This window comes from Ictalurus furcatus, chromosome 6, assembly GCF_023375685.1.
Source record: "Ictalurus furcatus strain D&B chromosome 6, Billie_1.0, whole genome shotgun sequence".
Classification (NCBI taxonomy): Eukaryota; Metazoa; Chordata; class Actinopteri; order Siluriformes; family Ictaluridae; genus Ictalurus; species Ictalurus furcatus.
The window spans coordinates 27885189-27907714 of record NC_071260.1 but is presented as its reverse complement, the minus strand read 5'-3'; the positions used below and the strand labels follow the sequence as shown (position 1 = coordinate 27907714).

General features: G+C 39.9%; 1 protein-coding gene across 2 annotated transcripts in view; it reads left to right on the top strand.

Annotated features, from left to right (window-relative positions):
• The window catches only part of LOC128609084 (hyccin 2-like), a 72438-nt gene that overhangs the window by 22126 nt on the left and 27786 nt on the right, over positions 1-22526 (top strand). For both annotated transcript variants that reach the window (XM_053627446.1, XM_053627447.1), the window contains exons 2-5: positions 9114-9201; positions 18124-18172; positions 19592-19693; positions 19853-20032. In XM_053627446.1, the coding sequence (XP_053483421.1) occupies positions 18125-18172; positions 19592-19693; positions 19853-20032 (330 nt within the window). In that variant the 5' untranslated portion in view covers positions 9114-9201; position 18124. The remainder of the gene's footprint in view (positions 1-9113; positions 9202-18123; positions 18173-19591; positions 19694-19852; positions 20033-22526) is intronic.

Here is a 22526-nt window from a genome sequence, read left to right as displayed (position 1 = left end):
GCTATACAAGTGTGTGTATATATATATATAAAAAATGTATGTAAATGTAATGATTCATGTAGTAGAGCAGTGGAGAGATCGGACGGGGGACGTAAATTGTTTTCAAGAAAAAAAAAAAAGGAGACTCGGTGTATTTTATTGCTTTTCAAATAGAATGTGCATAAATGAAAAACCCCGCATTCCCTTTCCCTCTGTATTTTCTTTTTGCTGGGGAGAGGCGGAGCTTATCCTGCCTTTTATCTAGCTGTCAGTGCAGACCAGTGTATCCAACTTCGCGACTTTTCAGACCCCTTTAGCGACTCTTTTTTTGTTGTTTTTTTTGCAAAACAAGTGCCTAACAACTTTTTGGTCAAACCTTAGCAACTTTCCAAATGTCAGCAGTACTGTCCTGCGAGCGTGAGGTCTCGCTTTCCGACTGCACGCACACCTCTCTCTGCGTCTGCTCTGTTCAGTGAGGGGCCGAGAGCCGGAGACTTAACAATGTCATGGATAACGAGACGCACCCTTCGTCCCAATTTACATCATTCGTATGCGAATGTTTTTAGAACGCAAGACGAATGGAATGCAACATGTTTTACATGTAAAATAGTCCACGTTATTACAGCCTAGTTCTCTTGTTCAAAGTCGTTATAGTGTTCAGAATCATTTTTGATCATTCATGTTCCATACCTGTTTGTTATATAGTTTAAAAAAGTCATAAACGTTATGAAAAGTAATTTTAAAAATGTAGAAAAACACAAAATCAAAAACATTATCTATCTATTTATCTATCTATCTATCTATCTATCTATCAAAAACAGATTATAGATTAGGTTATAAATATAGATAGATTTTATATACAATATAGATAATCATTATACCTGGTCTCCTCCAATATGGGGGGGGGGTTTGCCACATGATAGGGGAGGCTTGGGGGGGCTTTAGTTACAAAAGGTTGAGAAGCTCTGCAGTAGACGGCTAAGGTAGATCTGCTAGAGCGAGCGAGTGCGTGCGAGTGTGATCGAGTGCGAGTGAGAAGTGGCATTTTGGTGGTCCTAATAATTACCCATGCATTCTAAAATGGTTAAACTTTTAAAACTCCCCTAAGTGTACTACTTAGGTCAGGGTTGTCAGCTGGTTGAATATACACACAGCAATGCAGTGGTGGAAATGTCACCACATGTGGTTTATAGATCTCCATTAAACATCCGTTCCGCACTTTAAATAGTCTTGTTAACGCCTGTCTGATTCACGCTGTTGCTCTTTTCAAGCACTTTCTGTAGACTTGGAATTGGCTTCTCTACTGACTGGCAAACATTTTTAATTAGACAAACTTTCTCACTTAATTGTATACCGATGTAAAATCCCACTGAGACGGAATTGCTCTAATGGACTCCTTTTGTGTCTAGTCTTAACGCTATGTTATGTCTCTTGTCCTCACAGTAGCATGTATATGGATGAATTCAACGCAGTCTCACAGAAAGAAAGAAAGAAAAGTTCCTCTGCAGCTTATTTGCACCGTTTATGCGATGAATATCAACGTTCTGTCACAAGCGTACAGTCTATATCGACTTTTACCTGAATGCTTTGTACACCACAGATCGTTATCAACAGGAATTTCTCATCAGTCAGGAAGGCATGCCTGTACGTCATAACTTTTTGTTTACCTGTGTTTGGTCAGTGGTTATGGAGTCACATTATGTCCTGATGAATGAAGTGTAATAAACAGGAAGCTATGGCATGTGTCCCAGTGCTGCGACGAGTCGACTTCCAGAGGAAAGTGGCAGTCGAAAAGTAGTTCTTTTGTTCTCCGCTTCATTAGCCGTAGCCACAAATAACCAACAATGAGACCGGCGCCGATCAAGCTGCTTTTGTATTTGAGTGTGGAACGTACAAACCTGGGTGGGCCGCCACATCTTGTACACAATACCTTTTATTTATTGATTCACTTTTTATGCAGTTACTTTTTCCATTCTTCTAAGCAGAGACCTTTTTAAAAAGGTAACGATGCAACGAAGTGGACAGAAAGGTCCCTCGGCAGGGATCCGGAGAAGGCGACGTCACTATCGACATTTGGTGAAGCCGTCCATGTTTTGATTTAGAGACTTGTTTGAAGGCTAGAATGAAAGGAATGCGAAGCATTTGTCTTGTTTCTTTCCCTTCACCAACATACCAGAAGCGAGTGCCATTATACTTGCGCACTTCGTGGTAATAGTTTGTGATATTGATGATGATGATGATGATGATAATAATAATAATAATAATAATAATAATAATATATATATATATATTCAAGATTACAATGATTAGTGTTGCTGTTCTTTTCCGTTCTGAACTGTGCAATGTGGTGTAAATATATTTAACACTGAAAAGGTGAGAAAAAAAAAATCTGCTGCTTCAAGTCTGTTTGAAACTGAATTCATTATTATTATTATTATTATTATTATTTAAAGATATCACAATATCCCATGACCCTGAAAAGGAGTAAGCGGTTGAAGATGGATGGATGGATATCACAATATGAACGATTGACCAGGGCAAAGAAATTTGATCATGTCACATAGAGCTGCAACAACTAATCGATACAATGGATAATAATCGATTATGAAAATCATTGTCAATGAATCTCATTATCGATTAGTTGGTCTGCACGCGGCGCGGGGGAGATTCATTCATTACGTTACTTCTGTTCCGAAAACACGCCTCGGAGAGTAAATACTAAAGTCGTGTCCCAAATGACGCACTATACACTTACACTATGCACCGTGTACTCTTACCGTCTAGTGTGTGGATTTTAGAAAGGTAATATCATCTCGAAAGGAACACTAGCGGGTTTTTAATAACCGGGAGTATAATCCACTTCCTAGTCGACGGCGCTTGATGTCATACGCACGTAATGTGACGCCGCTAGCTTTAGCCTCAGAGTCACCGACACTGACTTTCTTCAGTTTACTGTTTCTGTCAGCGTTACCTTCTATTCCCAACATGACCTCAGTCCTCATCAGACGGAGGAGAAATCGTCACGTGACTGAGGAAGAAAGTGTGCGACCTCTAAGTCCTCTAAGGCAGGGAGCATTTTATATTAAACACCGGCGAGGAGATTTATAAACTTTACAAAGCAGAGTTTCTGCAGCACGGAAGCATGACAGTGATGCGGTCGCAAGTTGCTTAAAAGCTTTAGTTTAATTTAAGTTTATTGTCATTATATGCTGTATTGGCGCACTTGCAGTGTAACTTCTGTCGTTTATTATAACGGAAGTGATGTGTTGGTAATGAGGCCGTGTTGCTCCTCATGCGTGATGCAGACGTGGTGATACAGAGTGTAGCGCGAGTAAGATCTGTAGTGTCTAATTAAAACACTATGATCAAAAGTAAAATAATATGTCTAAAGGCAGCGAGTAACAGAAACCAAAAGGTGCAGTGAAAGTGAGTTTTTATTATTCATTTAGGACTGGAGTTTAATGCAGTCCTTTTTGTGCATCCATAAAAAATAATTCTGTCTGTCTGTCTGTCCGTCCATCCATCCATCCGGTTTATATTTATATTATGTATAAGTACTTATGCATTATTTTTTTATGGAATCACAAAAAGCACTGAATTAAACTACAGTCCTAAATCAATAATATATATTCGTGTGTGTGTAGGGTGCACGGTGGCTTAGTGGTTAGCACGTTCGCCTCACACCTCCAGCGTCAGGGGTTTGATTCCCACCGTGCCTCCTATGTGTGCAGAGTTTGCATGTTCTCCCCATGCTGTGGGGGTTTCCTCCGGGTACTCTGGTTTCCTCCCCCATCCAAAGACATGCAGGGTAGGCTGATTGGCATGTCCAAAGTGTCTGTAGTGTGTGAATGGGTGTGTAAATTTAGAAAAAAATGGATTGGCACCCTGTCCCAGGGTAACACTCAGTTTGTGGACTTTATTTTAAATAAACAAATAAAAATAAAAAAAGGCACTAAAAGTTTGCCCCGCCCCAAAAATAATCAGCCAACTAATAGATTATGAAAATAATCGTTAGTTGCAGCCTTAATGTCACCCCAATTTTATCATCGCTCCAGTGGCTCCTGGTCCATTTTAGGATCCTTCTGATCTCAAAGATCTTCTTACACCACATTCATCTAACAGATTTCGATGATCTTCTGATAGGTTACTTCTGTATGTCCCTCGATCCCGTTTAAAAACTAAGAGGGATAGAGCTTTTTCAGTCGCTGCCCCTCGTTTATGGAATCTATTGCCACTGGACATCCATTTTGATTTTAAAGTATTGGGAAGAAAGAGTGATGTGACACCATGAGCCATCAAACTTCCCTAGATACTTGAATGACCTCCGAATGGAAAAGTGCTATTTCATTTTGTTATCTATGTTCAGTATTATCTTGCACAATATCCGACTGAGTTAATGTTGTGGCTTCATTACTGAATGCTGCGTGTAAGCGGCTCTGGTGGAAGATATCACTGAAACATGGGTCTATTTTGGCCTTGTGTGTTTTTTATTTTTTTTAATTTTATTTATTTTTTTTTTTAAATGGAACCATTACTGATCAGCTCATACAGCATGCTTGACCCCATTGCTAACATTTACCCATTTCCTGTTTCCTTCCCTTTTTTTTCCTAAAGTGAATTAGTCTCAAAAGGCCAATCTCTTGAGCACATTTTTGAGCTGCATTCTTAGAAAAATCCTCATTTGAGGGGGAAAAAAGAGGCGCTAGTTTCCTGGCCGTTCTGTTTGGCTTGAGGGATGAGCGTGCTTTAAGTGGATCAGATTAGCGGTGGAAGGTTAATAGGATTTTCCAAATGATCTGCATTCATTCATGTCAGAGATTGCCTAGCTTAGGATGTGAGAACCCTCTGTTTTTTTTTGGTTTTTTTTAATTGAATTTCTTTTTCTAATTACTTGCAGCAGTGGACAAATCCGGGACACGCAGATTTGATATCCATGCTATTTGTTTTCAGTTTCTGTTTCATGGAAAAAAATGCAAAACAAATATAATACACTCTCATTGCTGTAACTACAGTGCAAGTTCTGTATTCAGAATCCATCCACCTGATGCACTACACGCATCAGTGATCGGAGTGACCTGGTTGTTGCTAGACAGATTTTTACTAGATGGATTAATTGGCTCGCATGTACGATAGATGATCTTTCCGAATCAGGAGAGTTGGGCGGTACCTGCCGATAACCAATTAATCAACTGATAATTTTTATAACTGATACTGAATGGAAACATAACACCTAAAGTAAAATACTGCTGAACTTTATTACAAAAATAAACAGTACTGACCTGTACCATGAACCTATACTGTACTTTTTAAAATTAAATTAATATATAAATGTTGTTAAATATTTAAGTAAATAAAATATATACATCCAAACTGACCAATAAAGTAACAGTCCAAATAAATTAAACAGAGACATCCAAAATGAATCAATAAACACTTCAAATAACACAACAAAATTTTCAACGACAGTTTTTAGTTCGCCTCCAGAGGCCGCTCTCGTACCGTATAATGACAGCGGCCCCTTAATGAGTCTTTATTGGTCACATATACAGTAGAGCACAGTGAAATTCTTTTTTCGCATACCCCTGCATGTCAGGAAGTTGGGGTCAGCAATGATACAGCGCCCCTGGAGCAGGGGGGGTTAAGGGCTTTGCTCAAGGGCCCAACAGTGGCAGCTTGGCAGTGCTGGGGCTTGAATCCCCCACCTTCCGATCAGCAACCCAGAGCCTTAACCGCCAAGCCACCACTGCTCCTTCTCAGCCGCTCCTGCAACGGACAAAACCGTGAAAAACTGTCGGTATGGACTTTTGCAGATAACCGATATTTCCAGCAATCGATTATCAGAGCTGATATATATCTGCAAAACCGATCACTCTACTCGACCTCGATCAGAAACACACGGGTATGATGGAACAGAGCAAAATAAAATGCAACGCAAAGCTGTCCTGTAACTCTCTCGCTATAAATCACAGTAACCTCACAGTTTAAACATATCAAGAGAGAATAAAGATGCTAGCCAGACTATTAATATCTTTTACGTACATTTAAGCATAGGATGATTGACGATAGTAACGGGAAGCGTCGGTAGATGATTTAAATGTCCGTCGGAAAGCATGGTGTCCGCAGCTTCAAGACTGAAGTGAAAACATTATATTGTATCTCCTGATGTGTTTCATTTTCTCCTGTTTCGTAGTCTTTTAAAAACATTTATAGACTATGGTGTCTGACTTCGGAGCAGAGCACTGCCTTAGATATCACTGCTACGTTAGCTAACACCACGAAGTAATACCACCTCGTCGCGTCTTTTATTTTGGAACCGTTGAGTATAAATTCTGTTATTTTAATTAGGGATTCACGTTTCAACTTTTATTCACGGAATAAAAGTCGTGTCAAATCTGTGTCGTGTCGGTCAACATCACAAATATCCCTAGAATGAAATAAGTAGATCGGGTCAGAAAATCTAATCTAATCTGATACCAGTCCAGCCTTACAGGTCAACATTGATAGCTGTGATGGTATTGCATCTGTAATTCCCTTTTCTTTTGCCTGTTCACGCCCAGATCAATCTGCTATAATCGAGTTTGTTTTATTTTATTTTTTTTTTATTAAATTTTGCACTGCACCATAATACTAAGCTAACCCGTCTTTCCAGCCAAAACATTGTCTTGTTTGAAATGTATTCTGGCTCGACCACATCACTGCAGGCTCCAGATTAATGCACCCGCAGCGCTTTGGAAACATCTGCCAAGAATCCATTAGGCAAATTCTTAAATGAAGTTTTTTTATTTTTTTTATTTTATTAGAAGCGGTGCCAGATTTTCATATTTCTCTTACTTGGGTTTTAGTGCAGTGTGTCCCTGTTCAATGCAAGCTATTGTCTCCTTGTTGTGGAGGGTGGAAAAAAAAACGCAAAGCCTTCCAACCGTGCATGACTCATTTCAGATGATGCTGCTGTTTTTAAAATAAAAATTTCAGCCTCGAAGGCAACAAGTGCTCTGAAGGATAAAGCAATCTCTTTTAGGGCTAATATGCTAATAGTGTGCCTTTCCGCTCATTCGTTCTTACTCAGATGTGATTAACTGGTTTCATCGGTGAGGTTTTAAGCACAATCAGGCCACAAACATAGCTGTTATGTTCTATGTTCTATTGCTGTGCATGTTGCAGATCCCATCCATTAGGAGTATTAGGAGCTTGATTTTATGATGCAGCATTTTATGGGTGAGGTGCCATTATTTTTAAGCTTGCTTGGTTGATGAGGTTTCAAACAAACTGACTGTGCAAGTCATTATAGTGGCTGTTGGTTGTTGTATTCTTGTTGCAACCTGCCACATAGGGCCACTGACATTCAGGCTAAAGAAAATAAACAATGGATTATAAGATCTAGGGAAGCATAGTTTCATGATTAGTGTAAAGGAAAGGTGTTCCATACACTATTTTGGCATTTTCCACCTTTCAGTGGATATTAAATCAATATAAAATCTACCTACGTCCAAAGAATGCACTTTGAGTAATATATTTGGGGCAGTAATAATGGTGGCTTGGCAGTTAAGGCTCTGATCGGAAGATCGGGGGTTTAAGCCCCAGTACTGCCAAGCTGCCACTGTCGGGCCCTTGAGCAAGCCCTTAACCCTCTCTGCTCCAGGGGTGCTGTATCATGGCTGACCCTGCGCTCTGACCCCAACTTCCTGGCATGCTGGGGTATACGGCGAACAGAATTTCACTGTGCTGTAATGTATATGTGATAAATAAAGACTCATTATCATTATATTTTGCAAGAGTGGTTTTAAATGGTTTTAAAAAGTCATCACCTGAGCCTGTGCACACGAGTGGAACCATGATGTGGCCATGTGTTGTGCTTTCTGAGATGCTTTTCAGCTCACCATGGTTGTAAAGAGTGGCTGGGCATGGGCTACGTCCACTTTTAATCCAGATAACTTCGAAAAGCGTGTTTTTCTCTACGTTTCGGCCTTCCGTCCACAGCGAGACGGCGTTTTTGTCCGGTGAAAATGGAGCTTTTCGAAAACGCTCTCCCAAGCGTGTAAATCTGATAACGCCGTTGTAGAGTGGACTGACAAAACGGAGATTATAAAAAAAAATAAAACGGACACCTTTTTAGTCATGCGACGCAGTCATGTGACCCATTCAACTCAAAACGAACAAGATGGTGGACGATGTTGTAGTGCAGTTGTTGTGCCTGCTACACAGTTTGATAGCGTTGTTAAAGATTAATGTCACTTTGTAGAACCTTCAGGTTGCATTTTTAAATAAACGGCTGACGGAAATGATGCAGGCCAGCGCCTTCTTACGTTTTTACGCATACGCAGTAAGCGTTTTCAGACGTTTCAGTGTGGATGAGCAATTTTGGGAAAACGGCTAAGAAATGTAGTATCGGTGCATCTCTACTATCTAGCTATCTGTCTATCTCTATCTAGATCTCTACATCTCTCTGTATTCCATCTATCCAGTTTTTGTATAATAATGTACCTTTTCTAGACAATTTTGTTGACCGATTTTTAATGTAGCACTACTGTATTGCTGGCCATTTATTTGCAAAGCTACATATAATGATACGTAAATGTATAACTGTGTTTTGAGAATCATTTATGCGACTATTTAATATCGTATTGCCCAGCCCTACTACTGGCAATTTTGTTTTGCTAGCACCTTACTAGCAAAGCTATATATCATGATGCATATCATGTATTGTAGAAATGTTTCGTTATATGATATGTATTTGTCCTATCACCCGAACTTAGTGTAAAAGTGGCCCTTCTACTGACTCCCTTAATGATCATTTAATGCGAATTCAGTTTCAAATGACACACACATTCACAGCTAAAAATAAATAAATAAATAAATAGATAATCAACTGTCCAGAAGATGACTTTTCCATTTATACTGGGAGTTTAGATTAGTAGAAGTAAACGGTGTCATGACTAAAGCCCAGTGTGCGTACACACTTCCCCAAATATGCTTTATTCTGGACCGACTGTTATGTTTAAAACAAGCAGCTAATCCATTTTGTTTTAAACACACTGCGGTCCTGAGTTAAGATCTGGATTATTTCTAGAGTTGTGAATGAACGAGCACTCTGTCCTTCACCTGACCTGCTCCATGTTTTCCCTCTATCGCTACAGGTGAGCAGTGGGAGAGCAGCAGATGTCCGGCTACATGGAGGCCCGAGCTCTTCACGCAGTGACGATCTGAGTGTCGGGAGAGAGTGAGGTAATGGAGGAGAGTCAGATCTGGCATCGATCTCGCACACGCGAGAAGAAAATTTACAGTTTTTAGTTCTGTTTACGTATTATATAACACGTTCACAAAGTAGAACCCCATATCATTAGAATATATCAGCAGTATTTTGCTGCACTTGGAAGTAGGAATTTAGAATGATGTCATTTTCATTTAGTGTGCTAGTAACATTAGTAATTATGAGTTTATCCTGTATGTACTTTCTCCAAACAGCTAACTTTATAGTCAGTGTTATAGATTTAACCAACTAATGTGATCTAAAGTAAATAAGCAGCCATGTTGACATGACATCATATGCTGAACTCAGGAATGAGGATTGCTTCCTGACTTTCCGAATAGGAATTTGTTGAAAAGTGCCGTCTTCTTCTTCTTCTTCTTCTTTTTCTTTTCCCTAGTTACAAGCTTTAGTCATATGTAGCATGTAGTACTTTTTTAGCACCGGAGCGTTGATTCAGCAGCAGATCATAAACTGATACCACATTTGATATCAACCAGAACATTATAAAACAATTCAATTAAACAGAATATCTAATGAATTCCAGTCCAATCCAGTTAATTTGAGTGCAGATTGGTCGAACTGCGATGAAAGAATGCAATTCCGTGCATTTATGTTTACTGAAAATCTCATTGGAAAATATGAGTTAGTGTTAAAGATGATGCTATGATGTCATAATAAGAAAATAAGAGCCAATCATGTTGCATTATGCAAATGTAGGAGCACAGGTTTACCAGGAAAAATGATTTTCTGTATTTCCTGATGAGTGTAAGCATTTATGTGCTTTTTTAATAGTAGGATAAAGGCATTTATTATGGAGCTGCTATGTCAATCAGTAGATAGATAGATAGATAGATAGATAGATAGATAGATAGATAGATCTATTGATTTAATATTGATTTAATATTGTGTTCAATCTACAGAGGTGGGGGGAGACATGAATGCCTCCAGAAAGGTGTTTTGTTAGCAGCAAAAATAATATTTAATATAAAAAGTATTATTTATAATCATGATTTAAAAGCAAGTTTTTGCTGACTGGAAGGTCAGCTTTATAAACACGAGTACTGTTAAATGTTTAGACTGCACAATCAGTTACTAGGTCAGCAGGTGGAATAGGCCGGGGAAATTCCTCATGTCTGTGGTCATAAAAACAATTTTGCATTGAGCTGATGATGACATTGTAGTGCATTGTTGCGTACTTCAAAAGCCTTAAACCACGACTTTTAGAAATAAATGTTATATACAGTACTGTGCAAAAGTTTGAGACACCCTATTTTCTTTTTAGAACAAATTTTGTTATAGATTTTTTTTTTCCATTTTATTTTACTTCTACATTATCGATTCAGTACAAAAAACATTTTAGCTTCCCAAACATTAGTTTTCTAACACAAAATGAAATGTTACAGAAAAGTGTTTGTATGTCAGTAAAGAAAGCAGCAGATTACGTAAGAGACACTTTTCACACAATGAAGGCTGCTGGGTTTTGCTGCAAAAATAAGAAGCGAGTGTGACAGTCAAAGTCTCCAGAAGAACTGTGTCTGGTTCTGCAAGACGCTCAATAACACTTCCAACTCATTTCCTTATAAAACTGCACACATTGTACCGGAGATCACTATTTTTATTTATATATATATATATATATATATATATATATATATATATATATATATATATATATATATATATATATATAATTTTTTTTTTAAGTCACACCAGATATTGACTTTTTCATTTATTACTGTTTACTGTTCATTACAGAATTTCTTTTAATGTAGAAACATTTAATTTTATTATTTTGAAGGCATCTTTGCTCTACAGCATTTCCTTGCATGTGATTAAAACTTTTGCACAGTACTGTATGTTGTCATGTCCACTTAATATCTCATTATATTGACTTAATACATTGATATTTGATTATTATTTTTACTTAACATTTTGTTATTTTGAGTGATCCCCATAATCTCTCAATGAAACTAAATCATCGAATATCAGCATATAATTCTTATTCCGTACGCTGTTTCGCAGACAGTACGTAAGCCAGGAAATTCTTTAGTGGAATTCAGTTGACGCGTACGAACACACCAAATGATAGGTAATTCCCTTCAGTGTTTTAGATGTGCTCACGATTTTAACTCCTAACACCGAAATAATGACTTATAATAAGTTGAACTAATGACCTAGCACTTCAGCACTTTATCACTTTATATGGACTTGTAGTTCAGGGCTTCCATAGAGAGATCTGATATTTGCATATCTGCCTGAAAACTCTGCATATATTATAATAATCATTAATGATTTAGTTAAAAGAGATAATCTATTTGCACTTAAACTGGAACCCTAGCCTGTGGTTTTTACGTCCCGAATGAGTGAATTTTATCCGTGCATGGGTAGTAGTTTGATTTCGCTACAGACCTGATGCTAATATGCATTAAAACCCACAAAGCAACCAAATAATGGCAGCAAGCTCGGATGAGAGTGCTAAAGCTTAATCGCTAAAGCACAATTAACCACGGGTTACAGGTCCTTAGTAAATATTATCCTCTTATATAAATATATTATACTCCTTTGTTAACATTGAATGAATGGGTAGGCGAAGTCTTTCCTAATTTTATGTGCGGCTTAATCTGGAAAATTTGGTGAATTTTAGTGGGATAAGAGGAATAAAACAGGATGTGAAAATAACCAACTTCTATTAGTTTACAAACAGGGAGCTTATAGGCTGAAATCCATTTTCTTAACAAAAACTTGGAGCAATTCTATAAAATTTCCAATCAGGAGAGTACGGTAACTCACATGGATGAAATGAGAGTGACAGTTTAACCTACTAAATGAGTGGACAGCATATGACCACGCTTGTGCATGAACAATAACTCTTCTTTTAAATCCAGTTCATATATGACTTGATCAGTAGTGTGAAGCAGGGTAGCACAAGAGAAATAAATGAAGGTAAATAAAAAGAAAAATGCAAAACGCTGCACAACAATGCAGGACGTTGGCTGCGAATGTCGGTAAGGAAAAGCCATATGCACTTCGCTTCGTTGTCGCAGCACCCGAGTAACTAATGAAGACATCAGAGAAGTGAAACTGACAGCAGGACTTTGGAAGAGTGAAATGAAACGGATTGTAATCAGAGCGAAACAGCACAGGCTTGGATTGTCAGTGCAGGTTTGCGTTTGGATGGGAAGACCACATTTGCATTCAGGGTGGCGCATCACAGCTGTGTTATCATCTGTCAACTCGAGCAAATAGATCTCTCCGTTCGAATCTCCACATGATTCATCATATTAGATATGAGGGGGAGGGGGGAATGCAAATAACAAATCAGCAAAAAGTCCGTTTAATTAACTCTCATGCGAACTGATTAGCGGAAATGCACAGCTACACACTTCAAGCTTCGCACCTATACAACATATATGTATATATACCGATATCATACACAAGCGCCGGTCTGATCCCTGCATCACTACCCACTGCAGTTTCTTACATTTCCAGACATTCAAATCACTTAGCTATTTCCATGCCCTACCTTGCTTTTGTCAGCGCATGAGGTCTGATTGATTTCCATTTGATCCATTTTCTGATGGTTAAAATGCTGGAAATGTCACTAAGCCCTAAATAAAATGGCCGCCCTCTGGTGTTGTTGTTTGGATCCACTGAGTCTATCCTTTTTGATTTCATAAAGTTACTCTTTAAATGCTTAATCTTATCCCAATGAAGTAAATACTGTGCTTTTAGAGTATTTTAGAGTGTGTGAAGTCTTTCATTTTGGTACAGGATAGTAATTGAACTTGCTATGTTATTATTACTAGAGTCTCATTTCGATAACTGGTCCCATCCAGAATGGTCGACTTGATAGTTAATGAGTTTTAGATGCAAGGAATCCATCTTTGAATGCTGATATGTTCGTGTTGTGTCCAATATTTAAAAAAAAAAAAAATGTTTATCAGTATTTGTATGTTGTTTCTGAACAAACGCACAATTAATGCTTCATGCCTTGTTTGCGCCAATATAGATGCATCTGAAAATGGCATTTTTATGAAGAAAAGCTTTTCATCAACCGTTCCGATATCTTTTTTCCAACATTTTCTCCCAATTTCGTAATATGCCTTTTCCCACCCATCAGCCAGCTCTTCCCTATCACATGGCAGCTACCAACTGGAGAGGGTGACACGTGAGGCACGTGAAACCAGCTATCGCATGTTTTCCACCTGCTGTTCATGCTTCAACACGACGAAACATAACACACTCTGAGAAAGTATATTCGCCCTCTTCTGCATAGATGAACTCCGAGACGCCCACGATTAGCTAGTGTCGCATGCATCCAACCCACTCCTAGTAAACTGCCAAGCCTGCTCTCTAGGAATCCTGGCATCCTGAAGATAGGCTGAATGCTTTTTGTTCTCACTCAGGGAGATATCACAGAAAATGGCTGTATAGTTGGTAACAGCAGTGAGCGTGCAGGGGTCCTTCATTTATCATACATTGTGTTAGAAATTTGGCAGTTTTGCCGTCACCTCTGACCTTGGTGTGTTCAGTCACAGTGACGCACCATCCGGAAATCGCAAGAAAAGAGAAATACAGCATCTTCACAGACAGCCTACGCATAAACCTGTCGTGCATAATATAGAATATAACTTGTTCAAAAGGTCATGAGTTCTGAATCAGCCTATACCACGGGTTCTCACACAGCCCCAAACGGACATTATGAATTTTCTGTGACCCCAAACTTTCACCACCCTACATTTTTTTTTTTTCTTTTTTTTTTCTTTTTTTAAATAATTAATGGTACCCTACAGCCAGAGCTTAATTTGAGCCGGATCCTCCCAGAACAGGATCCGGCGCCTCCGAAATGTAGCACACCTGCGTTCCGAAACCTTTTTATGTAGATCCAAACAACAGCTTTAGTTTTTAATTCACCAAAATAGAAAATAGAACGACAAAAAACTGCAATAAAAATGCTAATCCTATATTACCGCTTCTCAGATATTGCTAATAGCCAATCAACGGCCTCTTTCACATAGCGTAATCATTTCAAGGTCAAAGGTCACTTGAATTCAGTGACTACGTTTACATGCACAGCAGTAATCTAATTATTGACCTTATTCTGATTAAGGTGTTTACATGAATTGCTTTTAGAATACTCCTTTCATGTTCAGGTTTTACATGTTGTAGACCGTAGATCGATTAACGGCACACGTCATTACATCACCGCGCTACGCCGTCTGACGTTCCCTCCAGAATTTCACGTATCGACATACAGTTGGTCTTCGTTATGGTATGTATACAGTTTTGGGTGTTTTAAGTTTTACGAACGCTTCAAGTGCGGTTAATTATTTGTCATGCTGTACGTGCAAATAGGCGACTGCTTGAGTCCGTGGGCTGCGTCCCAAACCGCGTACTTACCTACTATATAGCAGCTGAGATACGTGTATTTCTTCTACTATATAGCAGGTAAGTACACGGTTTGGGACGCAGCCGTGCTCTCTTGTTTGCCGTCAAACGGTTGAGCACTGCCGTGTGTGTACGTGTCCTGTCGCAGAATGCGGTGAAAACTCTCACAAGACGTTTAATAATGTGATTAAGGTGTGTACATGTCTGTAATACACCTCGATAATGCGACTAAAACAGGAATACTCCACATGTCTTAATTCGATTTGTGTTTACTTCGAGTATGACTTTAATCAGATTAAGGTAATTAAAAATCGCTGTTTACATGCTACTTTCTTAATCAGAGTATCGTCTTTATCGGGTTAATATCGGATTATTGTTGTCCATGTAAACGTACTGATAGTCACGAAGCGAACTATTTTTCTTTATTTTGATTTTTTAAAAATTTTTTTTTTGATGAAGCATGACTGGAACAGCATCGACAGTGAAAGTGAAATGAATCTCTTGAATGGTGTGCAGCTTGAATCATGAATCATGTGACCAGTCAGAGGACACCGTTTTCCACGATCTCTAGTTTCCCCGTCCATACTAACACGGTGGTTGAAACTGCTGTTTTAGTGTGAACACAAGGCCTAGATTGAGGGAAAATATATATTAATTAGGATAATGCATTGATCACCGGGTCTTGATTAACTTGTATGATATTAAGCATGCGCCGTTTTCTTTTTCGACACCATGCCGATATCAGAGCTCGGAGTATAACCCGATCCCAGCCTCTGCACCAGTGCTATAAAATACAGTGCAGTGTTTTTGGCTGATACGCTTCGCTGTACCGGATCAGTCCATCTGGACACGGGGCCTCGTTTGCTGTGTGTGTAGGTGTGTTGTAATGAACTCATAGCAGATGTATGGATGTAACAGACTATTTGGACCGATCGTGCTGTAGTTCCTTAGTCACAGAAAACAAGCACGCATACTGAGGAATGACTCATCATCGCACATTGTTACTCAAGTGCATGTTTGCTCTTCCCTGCCTGGTGCCAGAGATAAGAGAAACGCCAGAGCTTCCTCCGTCTAGAGCTGGAAGCTCTTAGTTTTATAGCGCTTTTACAGGCAGAGCTTAAAGGCAGTAAGAATTTATGAGCTACTGCTGTGGCAGGTGACGTCAGGCTTCAGTGATATAGACTTTATTCCCACGGTGAAAGTATCAATCAAGCCTAATACACACACGTGCACACGCAGTTCCCTCCCTGAAGTATTGCAACGTTTCATTTATGGCAGATGAACTAAGGGAGCAGTGAGCAGCACAGTAGGGAGGAGAACAGTTTAAGGTGGAGCAGTGTTTTAATTTGAAGGCTGAGCTCTGTGTTCCTGTACTGGTGGCTCTGGTTTTGCTATTCAGGACACGACCCACGACCAGGAAAAAGCTGGCTGCACTCTCGCTCACCTGCCTTCGTTCACTTGTCTCTTTGAAACTGTCATAGATTGAAACAGATTTGAAACAGACATGTTCTCCTGACACACAGCACTTTTTCAGTGTTATGGCTGCAAGCTCTGCTTTGAGACCTGGCTGTTGCTAATGGAAAACATTTAGCGTTTACGGTCATCTGCGGGAATAATTGACAAATGAGAGAAAATGAGAGCATTAGGAAGGGCATTTTAATCGCTTGGTCCGCTTGCTATTTGTTTCGGTTATCTAGAGTTTGGCTGGAAGACGACTGGCGCCACCTTGCTCGGGTAATCTCAAACCGGGCGCTCAAACGAATGACATTGAGGTTACCAATGCACCAGGGTTTGATTCAAGCTCACTGCAGTGCATTATTTTTGCTTAAACGTTCATATATATATTTTTTTTAACAATGGATATAAAAAGTCTACACACGCGTGTTAAAATGGCAGGTTTTTGTGAATTTGTGGAAAAAATGGAACCAAGATACATCATGTCAGAACTTTTTCCACCATGTGAAATTACAATGTAGTAAAAATTAAGTGAAGGAAGTCAAATATTTTTGGGGGGGAAATAAAAAAAAATTTAAAAAAACTACGGTAACCTGGTTGCACAAGTGTGCACACCCTTTTATAATTTGGGGATGTGACTGTGTTGAGAACGAACCAATCACATTCAATCTCGTGTTCAAAAGTAATTATCCTACAGCCGTCATCAATGAAATTATTCTGATTAACTCCGAATAAAGATCAGCTGTATCTGTAGGATTTTCTTCACACATCTTCTTGGTTTCATCCGACTGCTGAAGCCATGGTCCACAAAAAGCTGACAAAGCATGCATGGTATCTCACGTGTCAAAAGGTAGCGATCAGGAGAGGGGTATAAAAGAATTTCCAAAACATTAGATGCACCACGGAGCACCGAGAAGGCCGTCATGAACAAATGGAGAAAACGTGGCAGCGCAGTGACATCACTAAGACCAGGACGTTCGTACAAAATTTACAAAAGGACCAGACAAAAACTTACCAGGGAGGCTGCCAAGAGACCTACTGCAACATTTAAAGGAGCTGCAGGAATATCTGACAAGTACTGATTACTCTCTGAATGTGACAACAACCTCTTGTGTTCTTCACATGTCTATGCTATGGGCTAGGGCGGCTAGATGGAAGCCCTTTCTCACAACAAAACATCCAATCCAAACTAACTCGCCCCCAAACCATGTGGCAAAATGGGTTATGGTCTGATGAGACCAATTCCAAAATCACAACCACATCACCAAAAGAACACCATACCCACGGTGAAGCATGGTGGTGGCAGCATCATCATGCTTCAGGGCTGCTTTTCTTCTTTTATATGCACAGAAACATCATCCTCTTTGTCAGTCTTGTTTAGGTGGTTTTGCTGTAAAATGAGACATTTGGGGGTGTTCCAGAAGCGTGTCCTTCATCTCCATGGTGCACGTCTTGAATGGAGTGCTTATTCATGTCCAATACATGCATGTCCAATCACCCTTTTCTTTTCCTACTGCTTCTGTCATTCGACTCTGATTATTTCGTCCTGTAAGTATAACCAGATCTTTACATTTACGGCATTTTGGCAGACGCCCTCATCCAGAGCGACGTACATTTATCTCATTTATACAACTGAGCAGTTAAGGGTTAAGGGCCTTGCTCAAGGGCCTAGCAGTGACAGCTTGGCAGTGCTGGGATCTGAACTCACGACCTTCCGATCAGTAATTCAACGTATTAACCACTGAGCTACCGCCGCCATCTTGGTTCTGAAAGAGTGACCTGACTCGCAAAAATGGGCGAATTAGGGACAAAACCAGGTTTAAGGTCATGTAGGTGAAGCCGTACTGCATGGTTTGATATCAGCTAACAGAGACACACTAGAGACAGTCTCCCCTTTAAGAGGAAAAGGTCATAGCAGAAGCTTTGAGAAGAACAAAATCATCCATCTCCTTAATGCTCTCTCTGTCTCTCTCTCTCTCTGTCTCTCTGTCTCTCCCTGTCTGTCTCTCTCTCTCTCTCTCTCTCTCTCTCTCTCTCTCTCTCTCTCTCTCTAGGATGCTGGGGGAGGGGAGAGTAGTGGAGGAATGGCTTTCAGAATTCAAGGTGAGTCGTTCTTCTTCAGCTCTCAGTTTCTCATCCTTCACTTTATTTCATTCCCCTCTAGAGGTGGGCGATAATGGCCAAAAAAAACCATATGCTCACCATAGACGTTTCAACAATACGTGATTACGTATCGCACGCTAGGTTTGCTAGCAACATAGCAGAAAAACAAAAGCGCAACAGGAAGCACATTGTATTATCCAGTCAAATACATTGCTGCAGTGTTTCATTTGGCCAGTGTTGCAATACTTCCAGTGCGTACGATACCTACAGAAACGCATGTTGTGAGAGGATTTATCGTATCATATATTAGACCGTGGTATTGCTCAGCTCAGTTCCACTCCTCTTTCCACTCTTTCTATACAGCCGTGTTGAGTTCTCGATTCTGATTGTTTAGACGGTATTGAATCGTTTTTCTATAGCAGCAGCTTTGACAGACGTTTAACGGTTTTTCTTTAACTTGAGAAGCTGAAAAGGAGAGACCGGAATGAATTTGTTTTGCAGACATTCCACATCATCGGATGTAACTATACATGGATAAAAAGGAATGATGAGTCATTCTTTATTAAATATTACGTTGTAATTGTTGACAAATTACTGTGGCGTAAGAGGAATGAACGACTTTGGGACATGCTGATATAGGAGAATAATTAACAGTAACTCGTTCCACATCGAGTCGTTAATTATTTTCCTGTAGCAGCGTGCCCCTGGGTGCTTTATTCCATAATTATTTTCGTCATAGCTGTATTATGAATGTGTAGTAAATGAATGTGGTTGTGTACGGGTTATCAGTAATCTGTACATTTCATAAACTGAACAAATCTCAGTGCTGTGTGTGTGTGTGTGTGTGTGTGTGTGTGTGTGTGTGTGTGTGCGTGCGTGCGTGCTTGGATGTCATTATGATTTGTGAAATGAATGGAGCACTAAGTGCTAGACTGTTGAAGCCCACACACACACACACACACACACACACACACACACACACACGCACACACATGCACACAGAGGGAAAGAGAGAGAACAGAACTGAATGGTCCAGTAAAGAGCAGGTGGTAACTGAAGGAGTGTGTACTCCAATCATCTGGTGAAGACAGGATGGAACAGCCGTTGCCTTGAGAAACCTAAAGTGTTCTTAACTGTCTGACTGCGCTTTCTACTTCTGACTGCACTTTCTACTTCTGACTGCACTTTCTACTTCTGACTGCACTTTCTACTTCTGACTACACTTTCTACTTCTGACTACACCTAGAAAACAATGAAACCATGGCAGCTGCAATAGAAATGTGCTGTCAGACCTAATAGTATCTACTCATATGTTTTTCCTCTTAAATTCCTCTTACTCTGTCTCTCACTCTCTCTCTCTTTTATCTTTATATTTCCAAAGCTTGAGTACTAATCATGTTCTCTTTCTCTCTGCATCAGACATTACCCGAGTCTCAATTCTCCAGCTACGCGAGCTCTCTCTATCGGAAGAAGAATCTGGTTCCGGCCCTCTACAGAGTCATCCAGGACCCCCACAGTGAGGTGAGAGAAGACACTGGATCGCTTAACTGTGACTCTGAGTTGGTCATGGAGATTTAAACTCACAAACCTCCATTAGCTTAAAGCTTAAAATCCTACACCTGGCAGAGAGGTTAACCTGTGTGTATGGTTTCTTTGTTTTTGTTTTGTTTTTTAATGTAGCTTTTGGAACCAGTGTGCAATCAGCTGTTTGAGCTGTACCGAAACTCAGATGCCCGCCTGCGGCGCTTCACCCTGCAGTTCCTGCCCGAGCTGGTGTGGGTTTACCTGCGATTCACAGCCAGCAGGGAGCGCCAGATCAACGGCTGCATCGAGGCTCTGCTGCTGGGCATCTACAACCTGGTGGGTAGGAATGGATGAAGGGATGGATGAATTGGAGGACGAGGTGGTTGTTTAGTGGAACTGAAGTGGATGAATGGTTAGCAGTAAGGGATCAAATGGATAAATAGACGTGTAAAGGAACGATTGTTAGAGGAGGTGTATAGTTGGATCGTTGGATGGAGAAGGTGGCAGAGGGTCGCAGATGGAGAAATAGGAGTCGGTTATGGGCTCGAATTCCATCGTCTGTTTCTTAAAAGTGGTTTCAGTGAGGAGTTGAATTCAGCCACCTCAAATAGTACAGATCAGAGAAACCTGCAGGAGCATGCTGAGTATTTTCGAAACTGCTGATCTCCTGGGATTTTCATGCAGAACAATCTCTAGAGTTTAGACAGAACGTTGCAAAAAGCACCCCGTGAGCAGTAGGGTTGCAACGGTATGAGATTTTCATGGTACGATAACCATCTCCGAGAATTTCACAGTATACTGCATGACACTATTATTATTATTATTATTATTATTATTATTATTATTATTATTATTATTATCATCAGTTACAGTGACCCTTAAAGAAATGAAAAGAAGGGGGGGTTGAAAAATGCTTTATTATAATTGAATGTATATAAAAAAAAAATCCTTTTGAAAAGAAATAAAATAAATAAGAAATCTCCCGTTTGAACAAAAGGAATTAGGAGGGAAAAAGGAGCAGGACCTGCTGTGGCTTTGTTTGGAACTATTTTCAATGGTGAAATAGAACAAAAACAGACGATTGAGTCTAAAATGCAAGTCACTTAATATTAACTTATTGTTTATATGTTAGCAGAGCATGTTTAACTACTGCATGAAAAATAACATCAGCTGTGTGAGCTTTTAAAATAATGTCCTATGATTATTAACATATACTGTACGAGCACAAATAGCGCAGCCAGACTGCTTCTGTCTGTACCTTTAACTCTCTCTCTCTCTCTCTCACACACACACTCACACTCACACACACTCACACACACACAGATCGGGGTCAGTTGCCATGTTTCAATCCACTTATCTTGATGCGAATTCTGAGATATCGCATAAATATAAATAATAAACGCTGGATGGAAACACCAGGTGCGAATAAAATCTCCAAAATACTCATTAAAAAAAAACATTCAATTGAGGCGGACAATACTTTGTTTGATAAGAAGACATGCGTATAAACTACGATGGAAACACGTTTACCGAAGAAATTTCTCGATGCGCATCAAAAACCGTCTTGTGACTTTGCCTCATCAAATCATGTGATTGGTGAATTGGCTGATATATAAATTGTTATATAATGACCCTAGTGAGCAGTGATGAATGAGGTCAGAGGAGAATGGCCAGGCGAGTATGAGCTGACCGGAAGGCGCCGGTAACTCCAATTTTGTTTGTTTGTTGTTGATGTTTTTACACCAAGGGTGCCAATAATTCTGGTTCTGACTATTAAAAATGAAATGATAAAATGAATTTAAGCAGGTAATCTGAATTAAGTGTAGTGTAAACAGCCCAAAAGTTGAAGCACACTTCCAAAAGTTGTTTTATTTTGTTAGTTATAATAAAACAATGCAGGTTTGTCGGACTATATTTCTCAAAGAATTTAAAAATATGTACCAGTAAGTAAAGTATTAAGGGCCCACAGTGGCTTAATGGTTAACACATTCGCCTCACACCTCCAGGGTCGGGGGTCCGATTCCCACCACAGCCTGTGTATGTGGAGTTCGTATGTTCTCCCCTTGCTGCGGGGGTTTCCTCCGGGTACTCTGGTTTCCTCCCCCAGTCCAAAGACATGCATGGTAGGCTGATTGGATGCCCAAAGTGTCCGTAGTGTATGAATGGGTGTGTGAATGTGTATGTGATTGTGCCCTGCAATGGATTGGCACCCTGTCCAGGGTTTACCCCGCCGTGTTCCCCATGCTCCCTGGGATAGGCTCCAGGTTCCCCGCGACCCTGTAGGATAAGCGGTATAGAAAATGGGTGGATGGAAGTAAAGTATTACTGGTTAATTTTATTTATTTATTTTTTAATTGGTCTTGTTTAATTCCTGCCCCTAGTCAGACGCCTTGCTGTTTGTGTGTAATCCAGGTTAGCTCCTGACTAAACCCTGCAGGCGTGTAAACTCTCATTCAGAGTCGTAAATGACTGCGTTAGATCATTTAGTGTTGATCAATATCTATCTCAGTGTAACTCATTATGATCAGCAGGAAATGTCACAGCTGTAGACGGATGGTGTAGTGTGTGTGTGAGTGTGTGTGTGTTGTGGATGGGATGCAGGAGATTTCAGAGCGGTTTGGCATCACTGCAAGAACAGACTTGTCTCATTATCATTAGCATGCTAACACTGTGAGGCAGCGTTCAAGGACACACATGAGTCATGATGGGAGAATGTGTGTGTGTATACAGGAACACCCTTCATACACACACATCCTCAGGGATGGATTATGTATGCTAACCAAAGTGCGCACGCATAGTATTGCATTCGTTCAGTTATATAAGTGGTCAT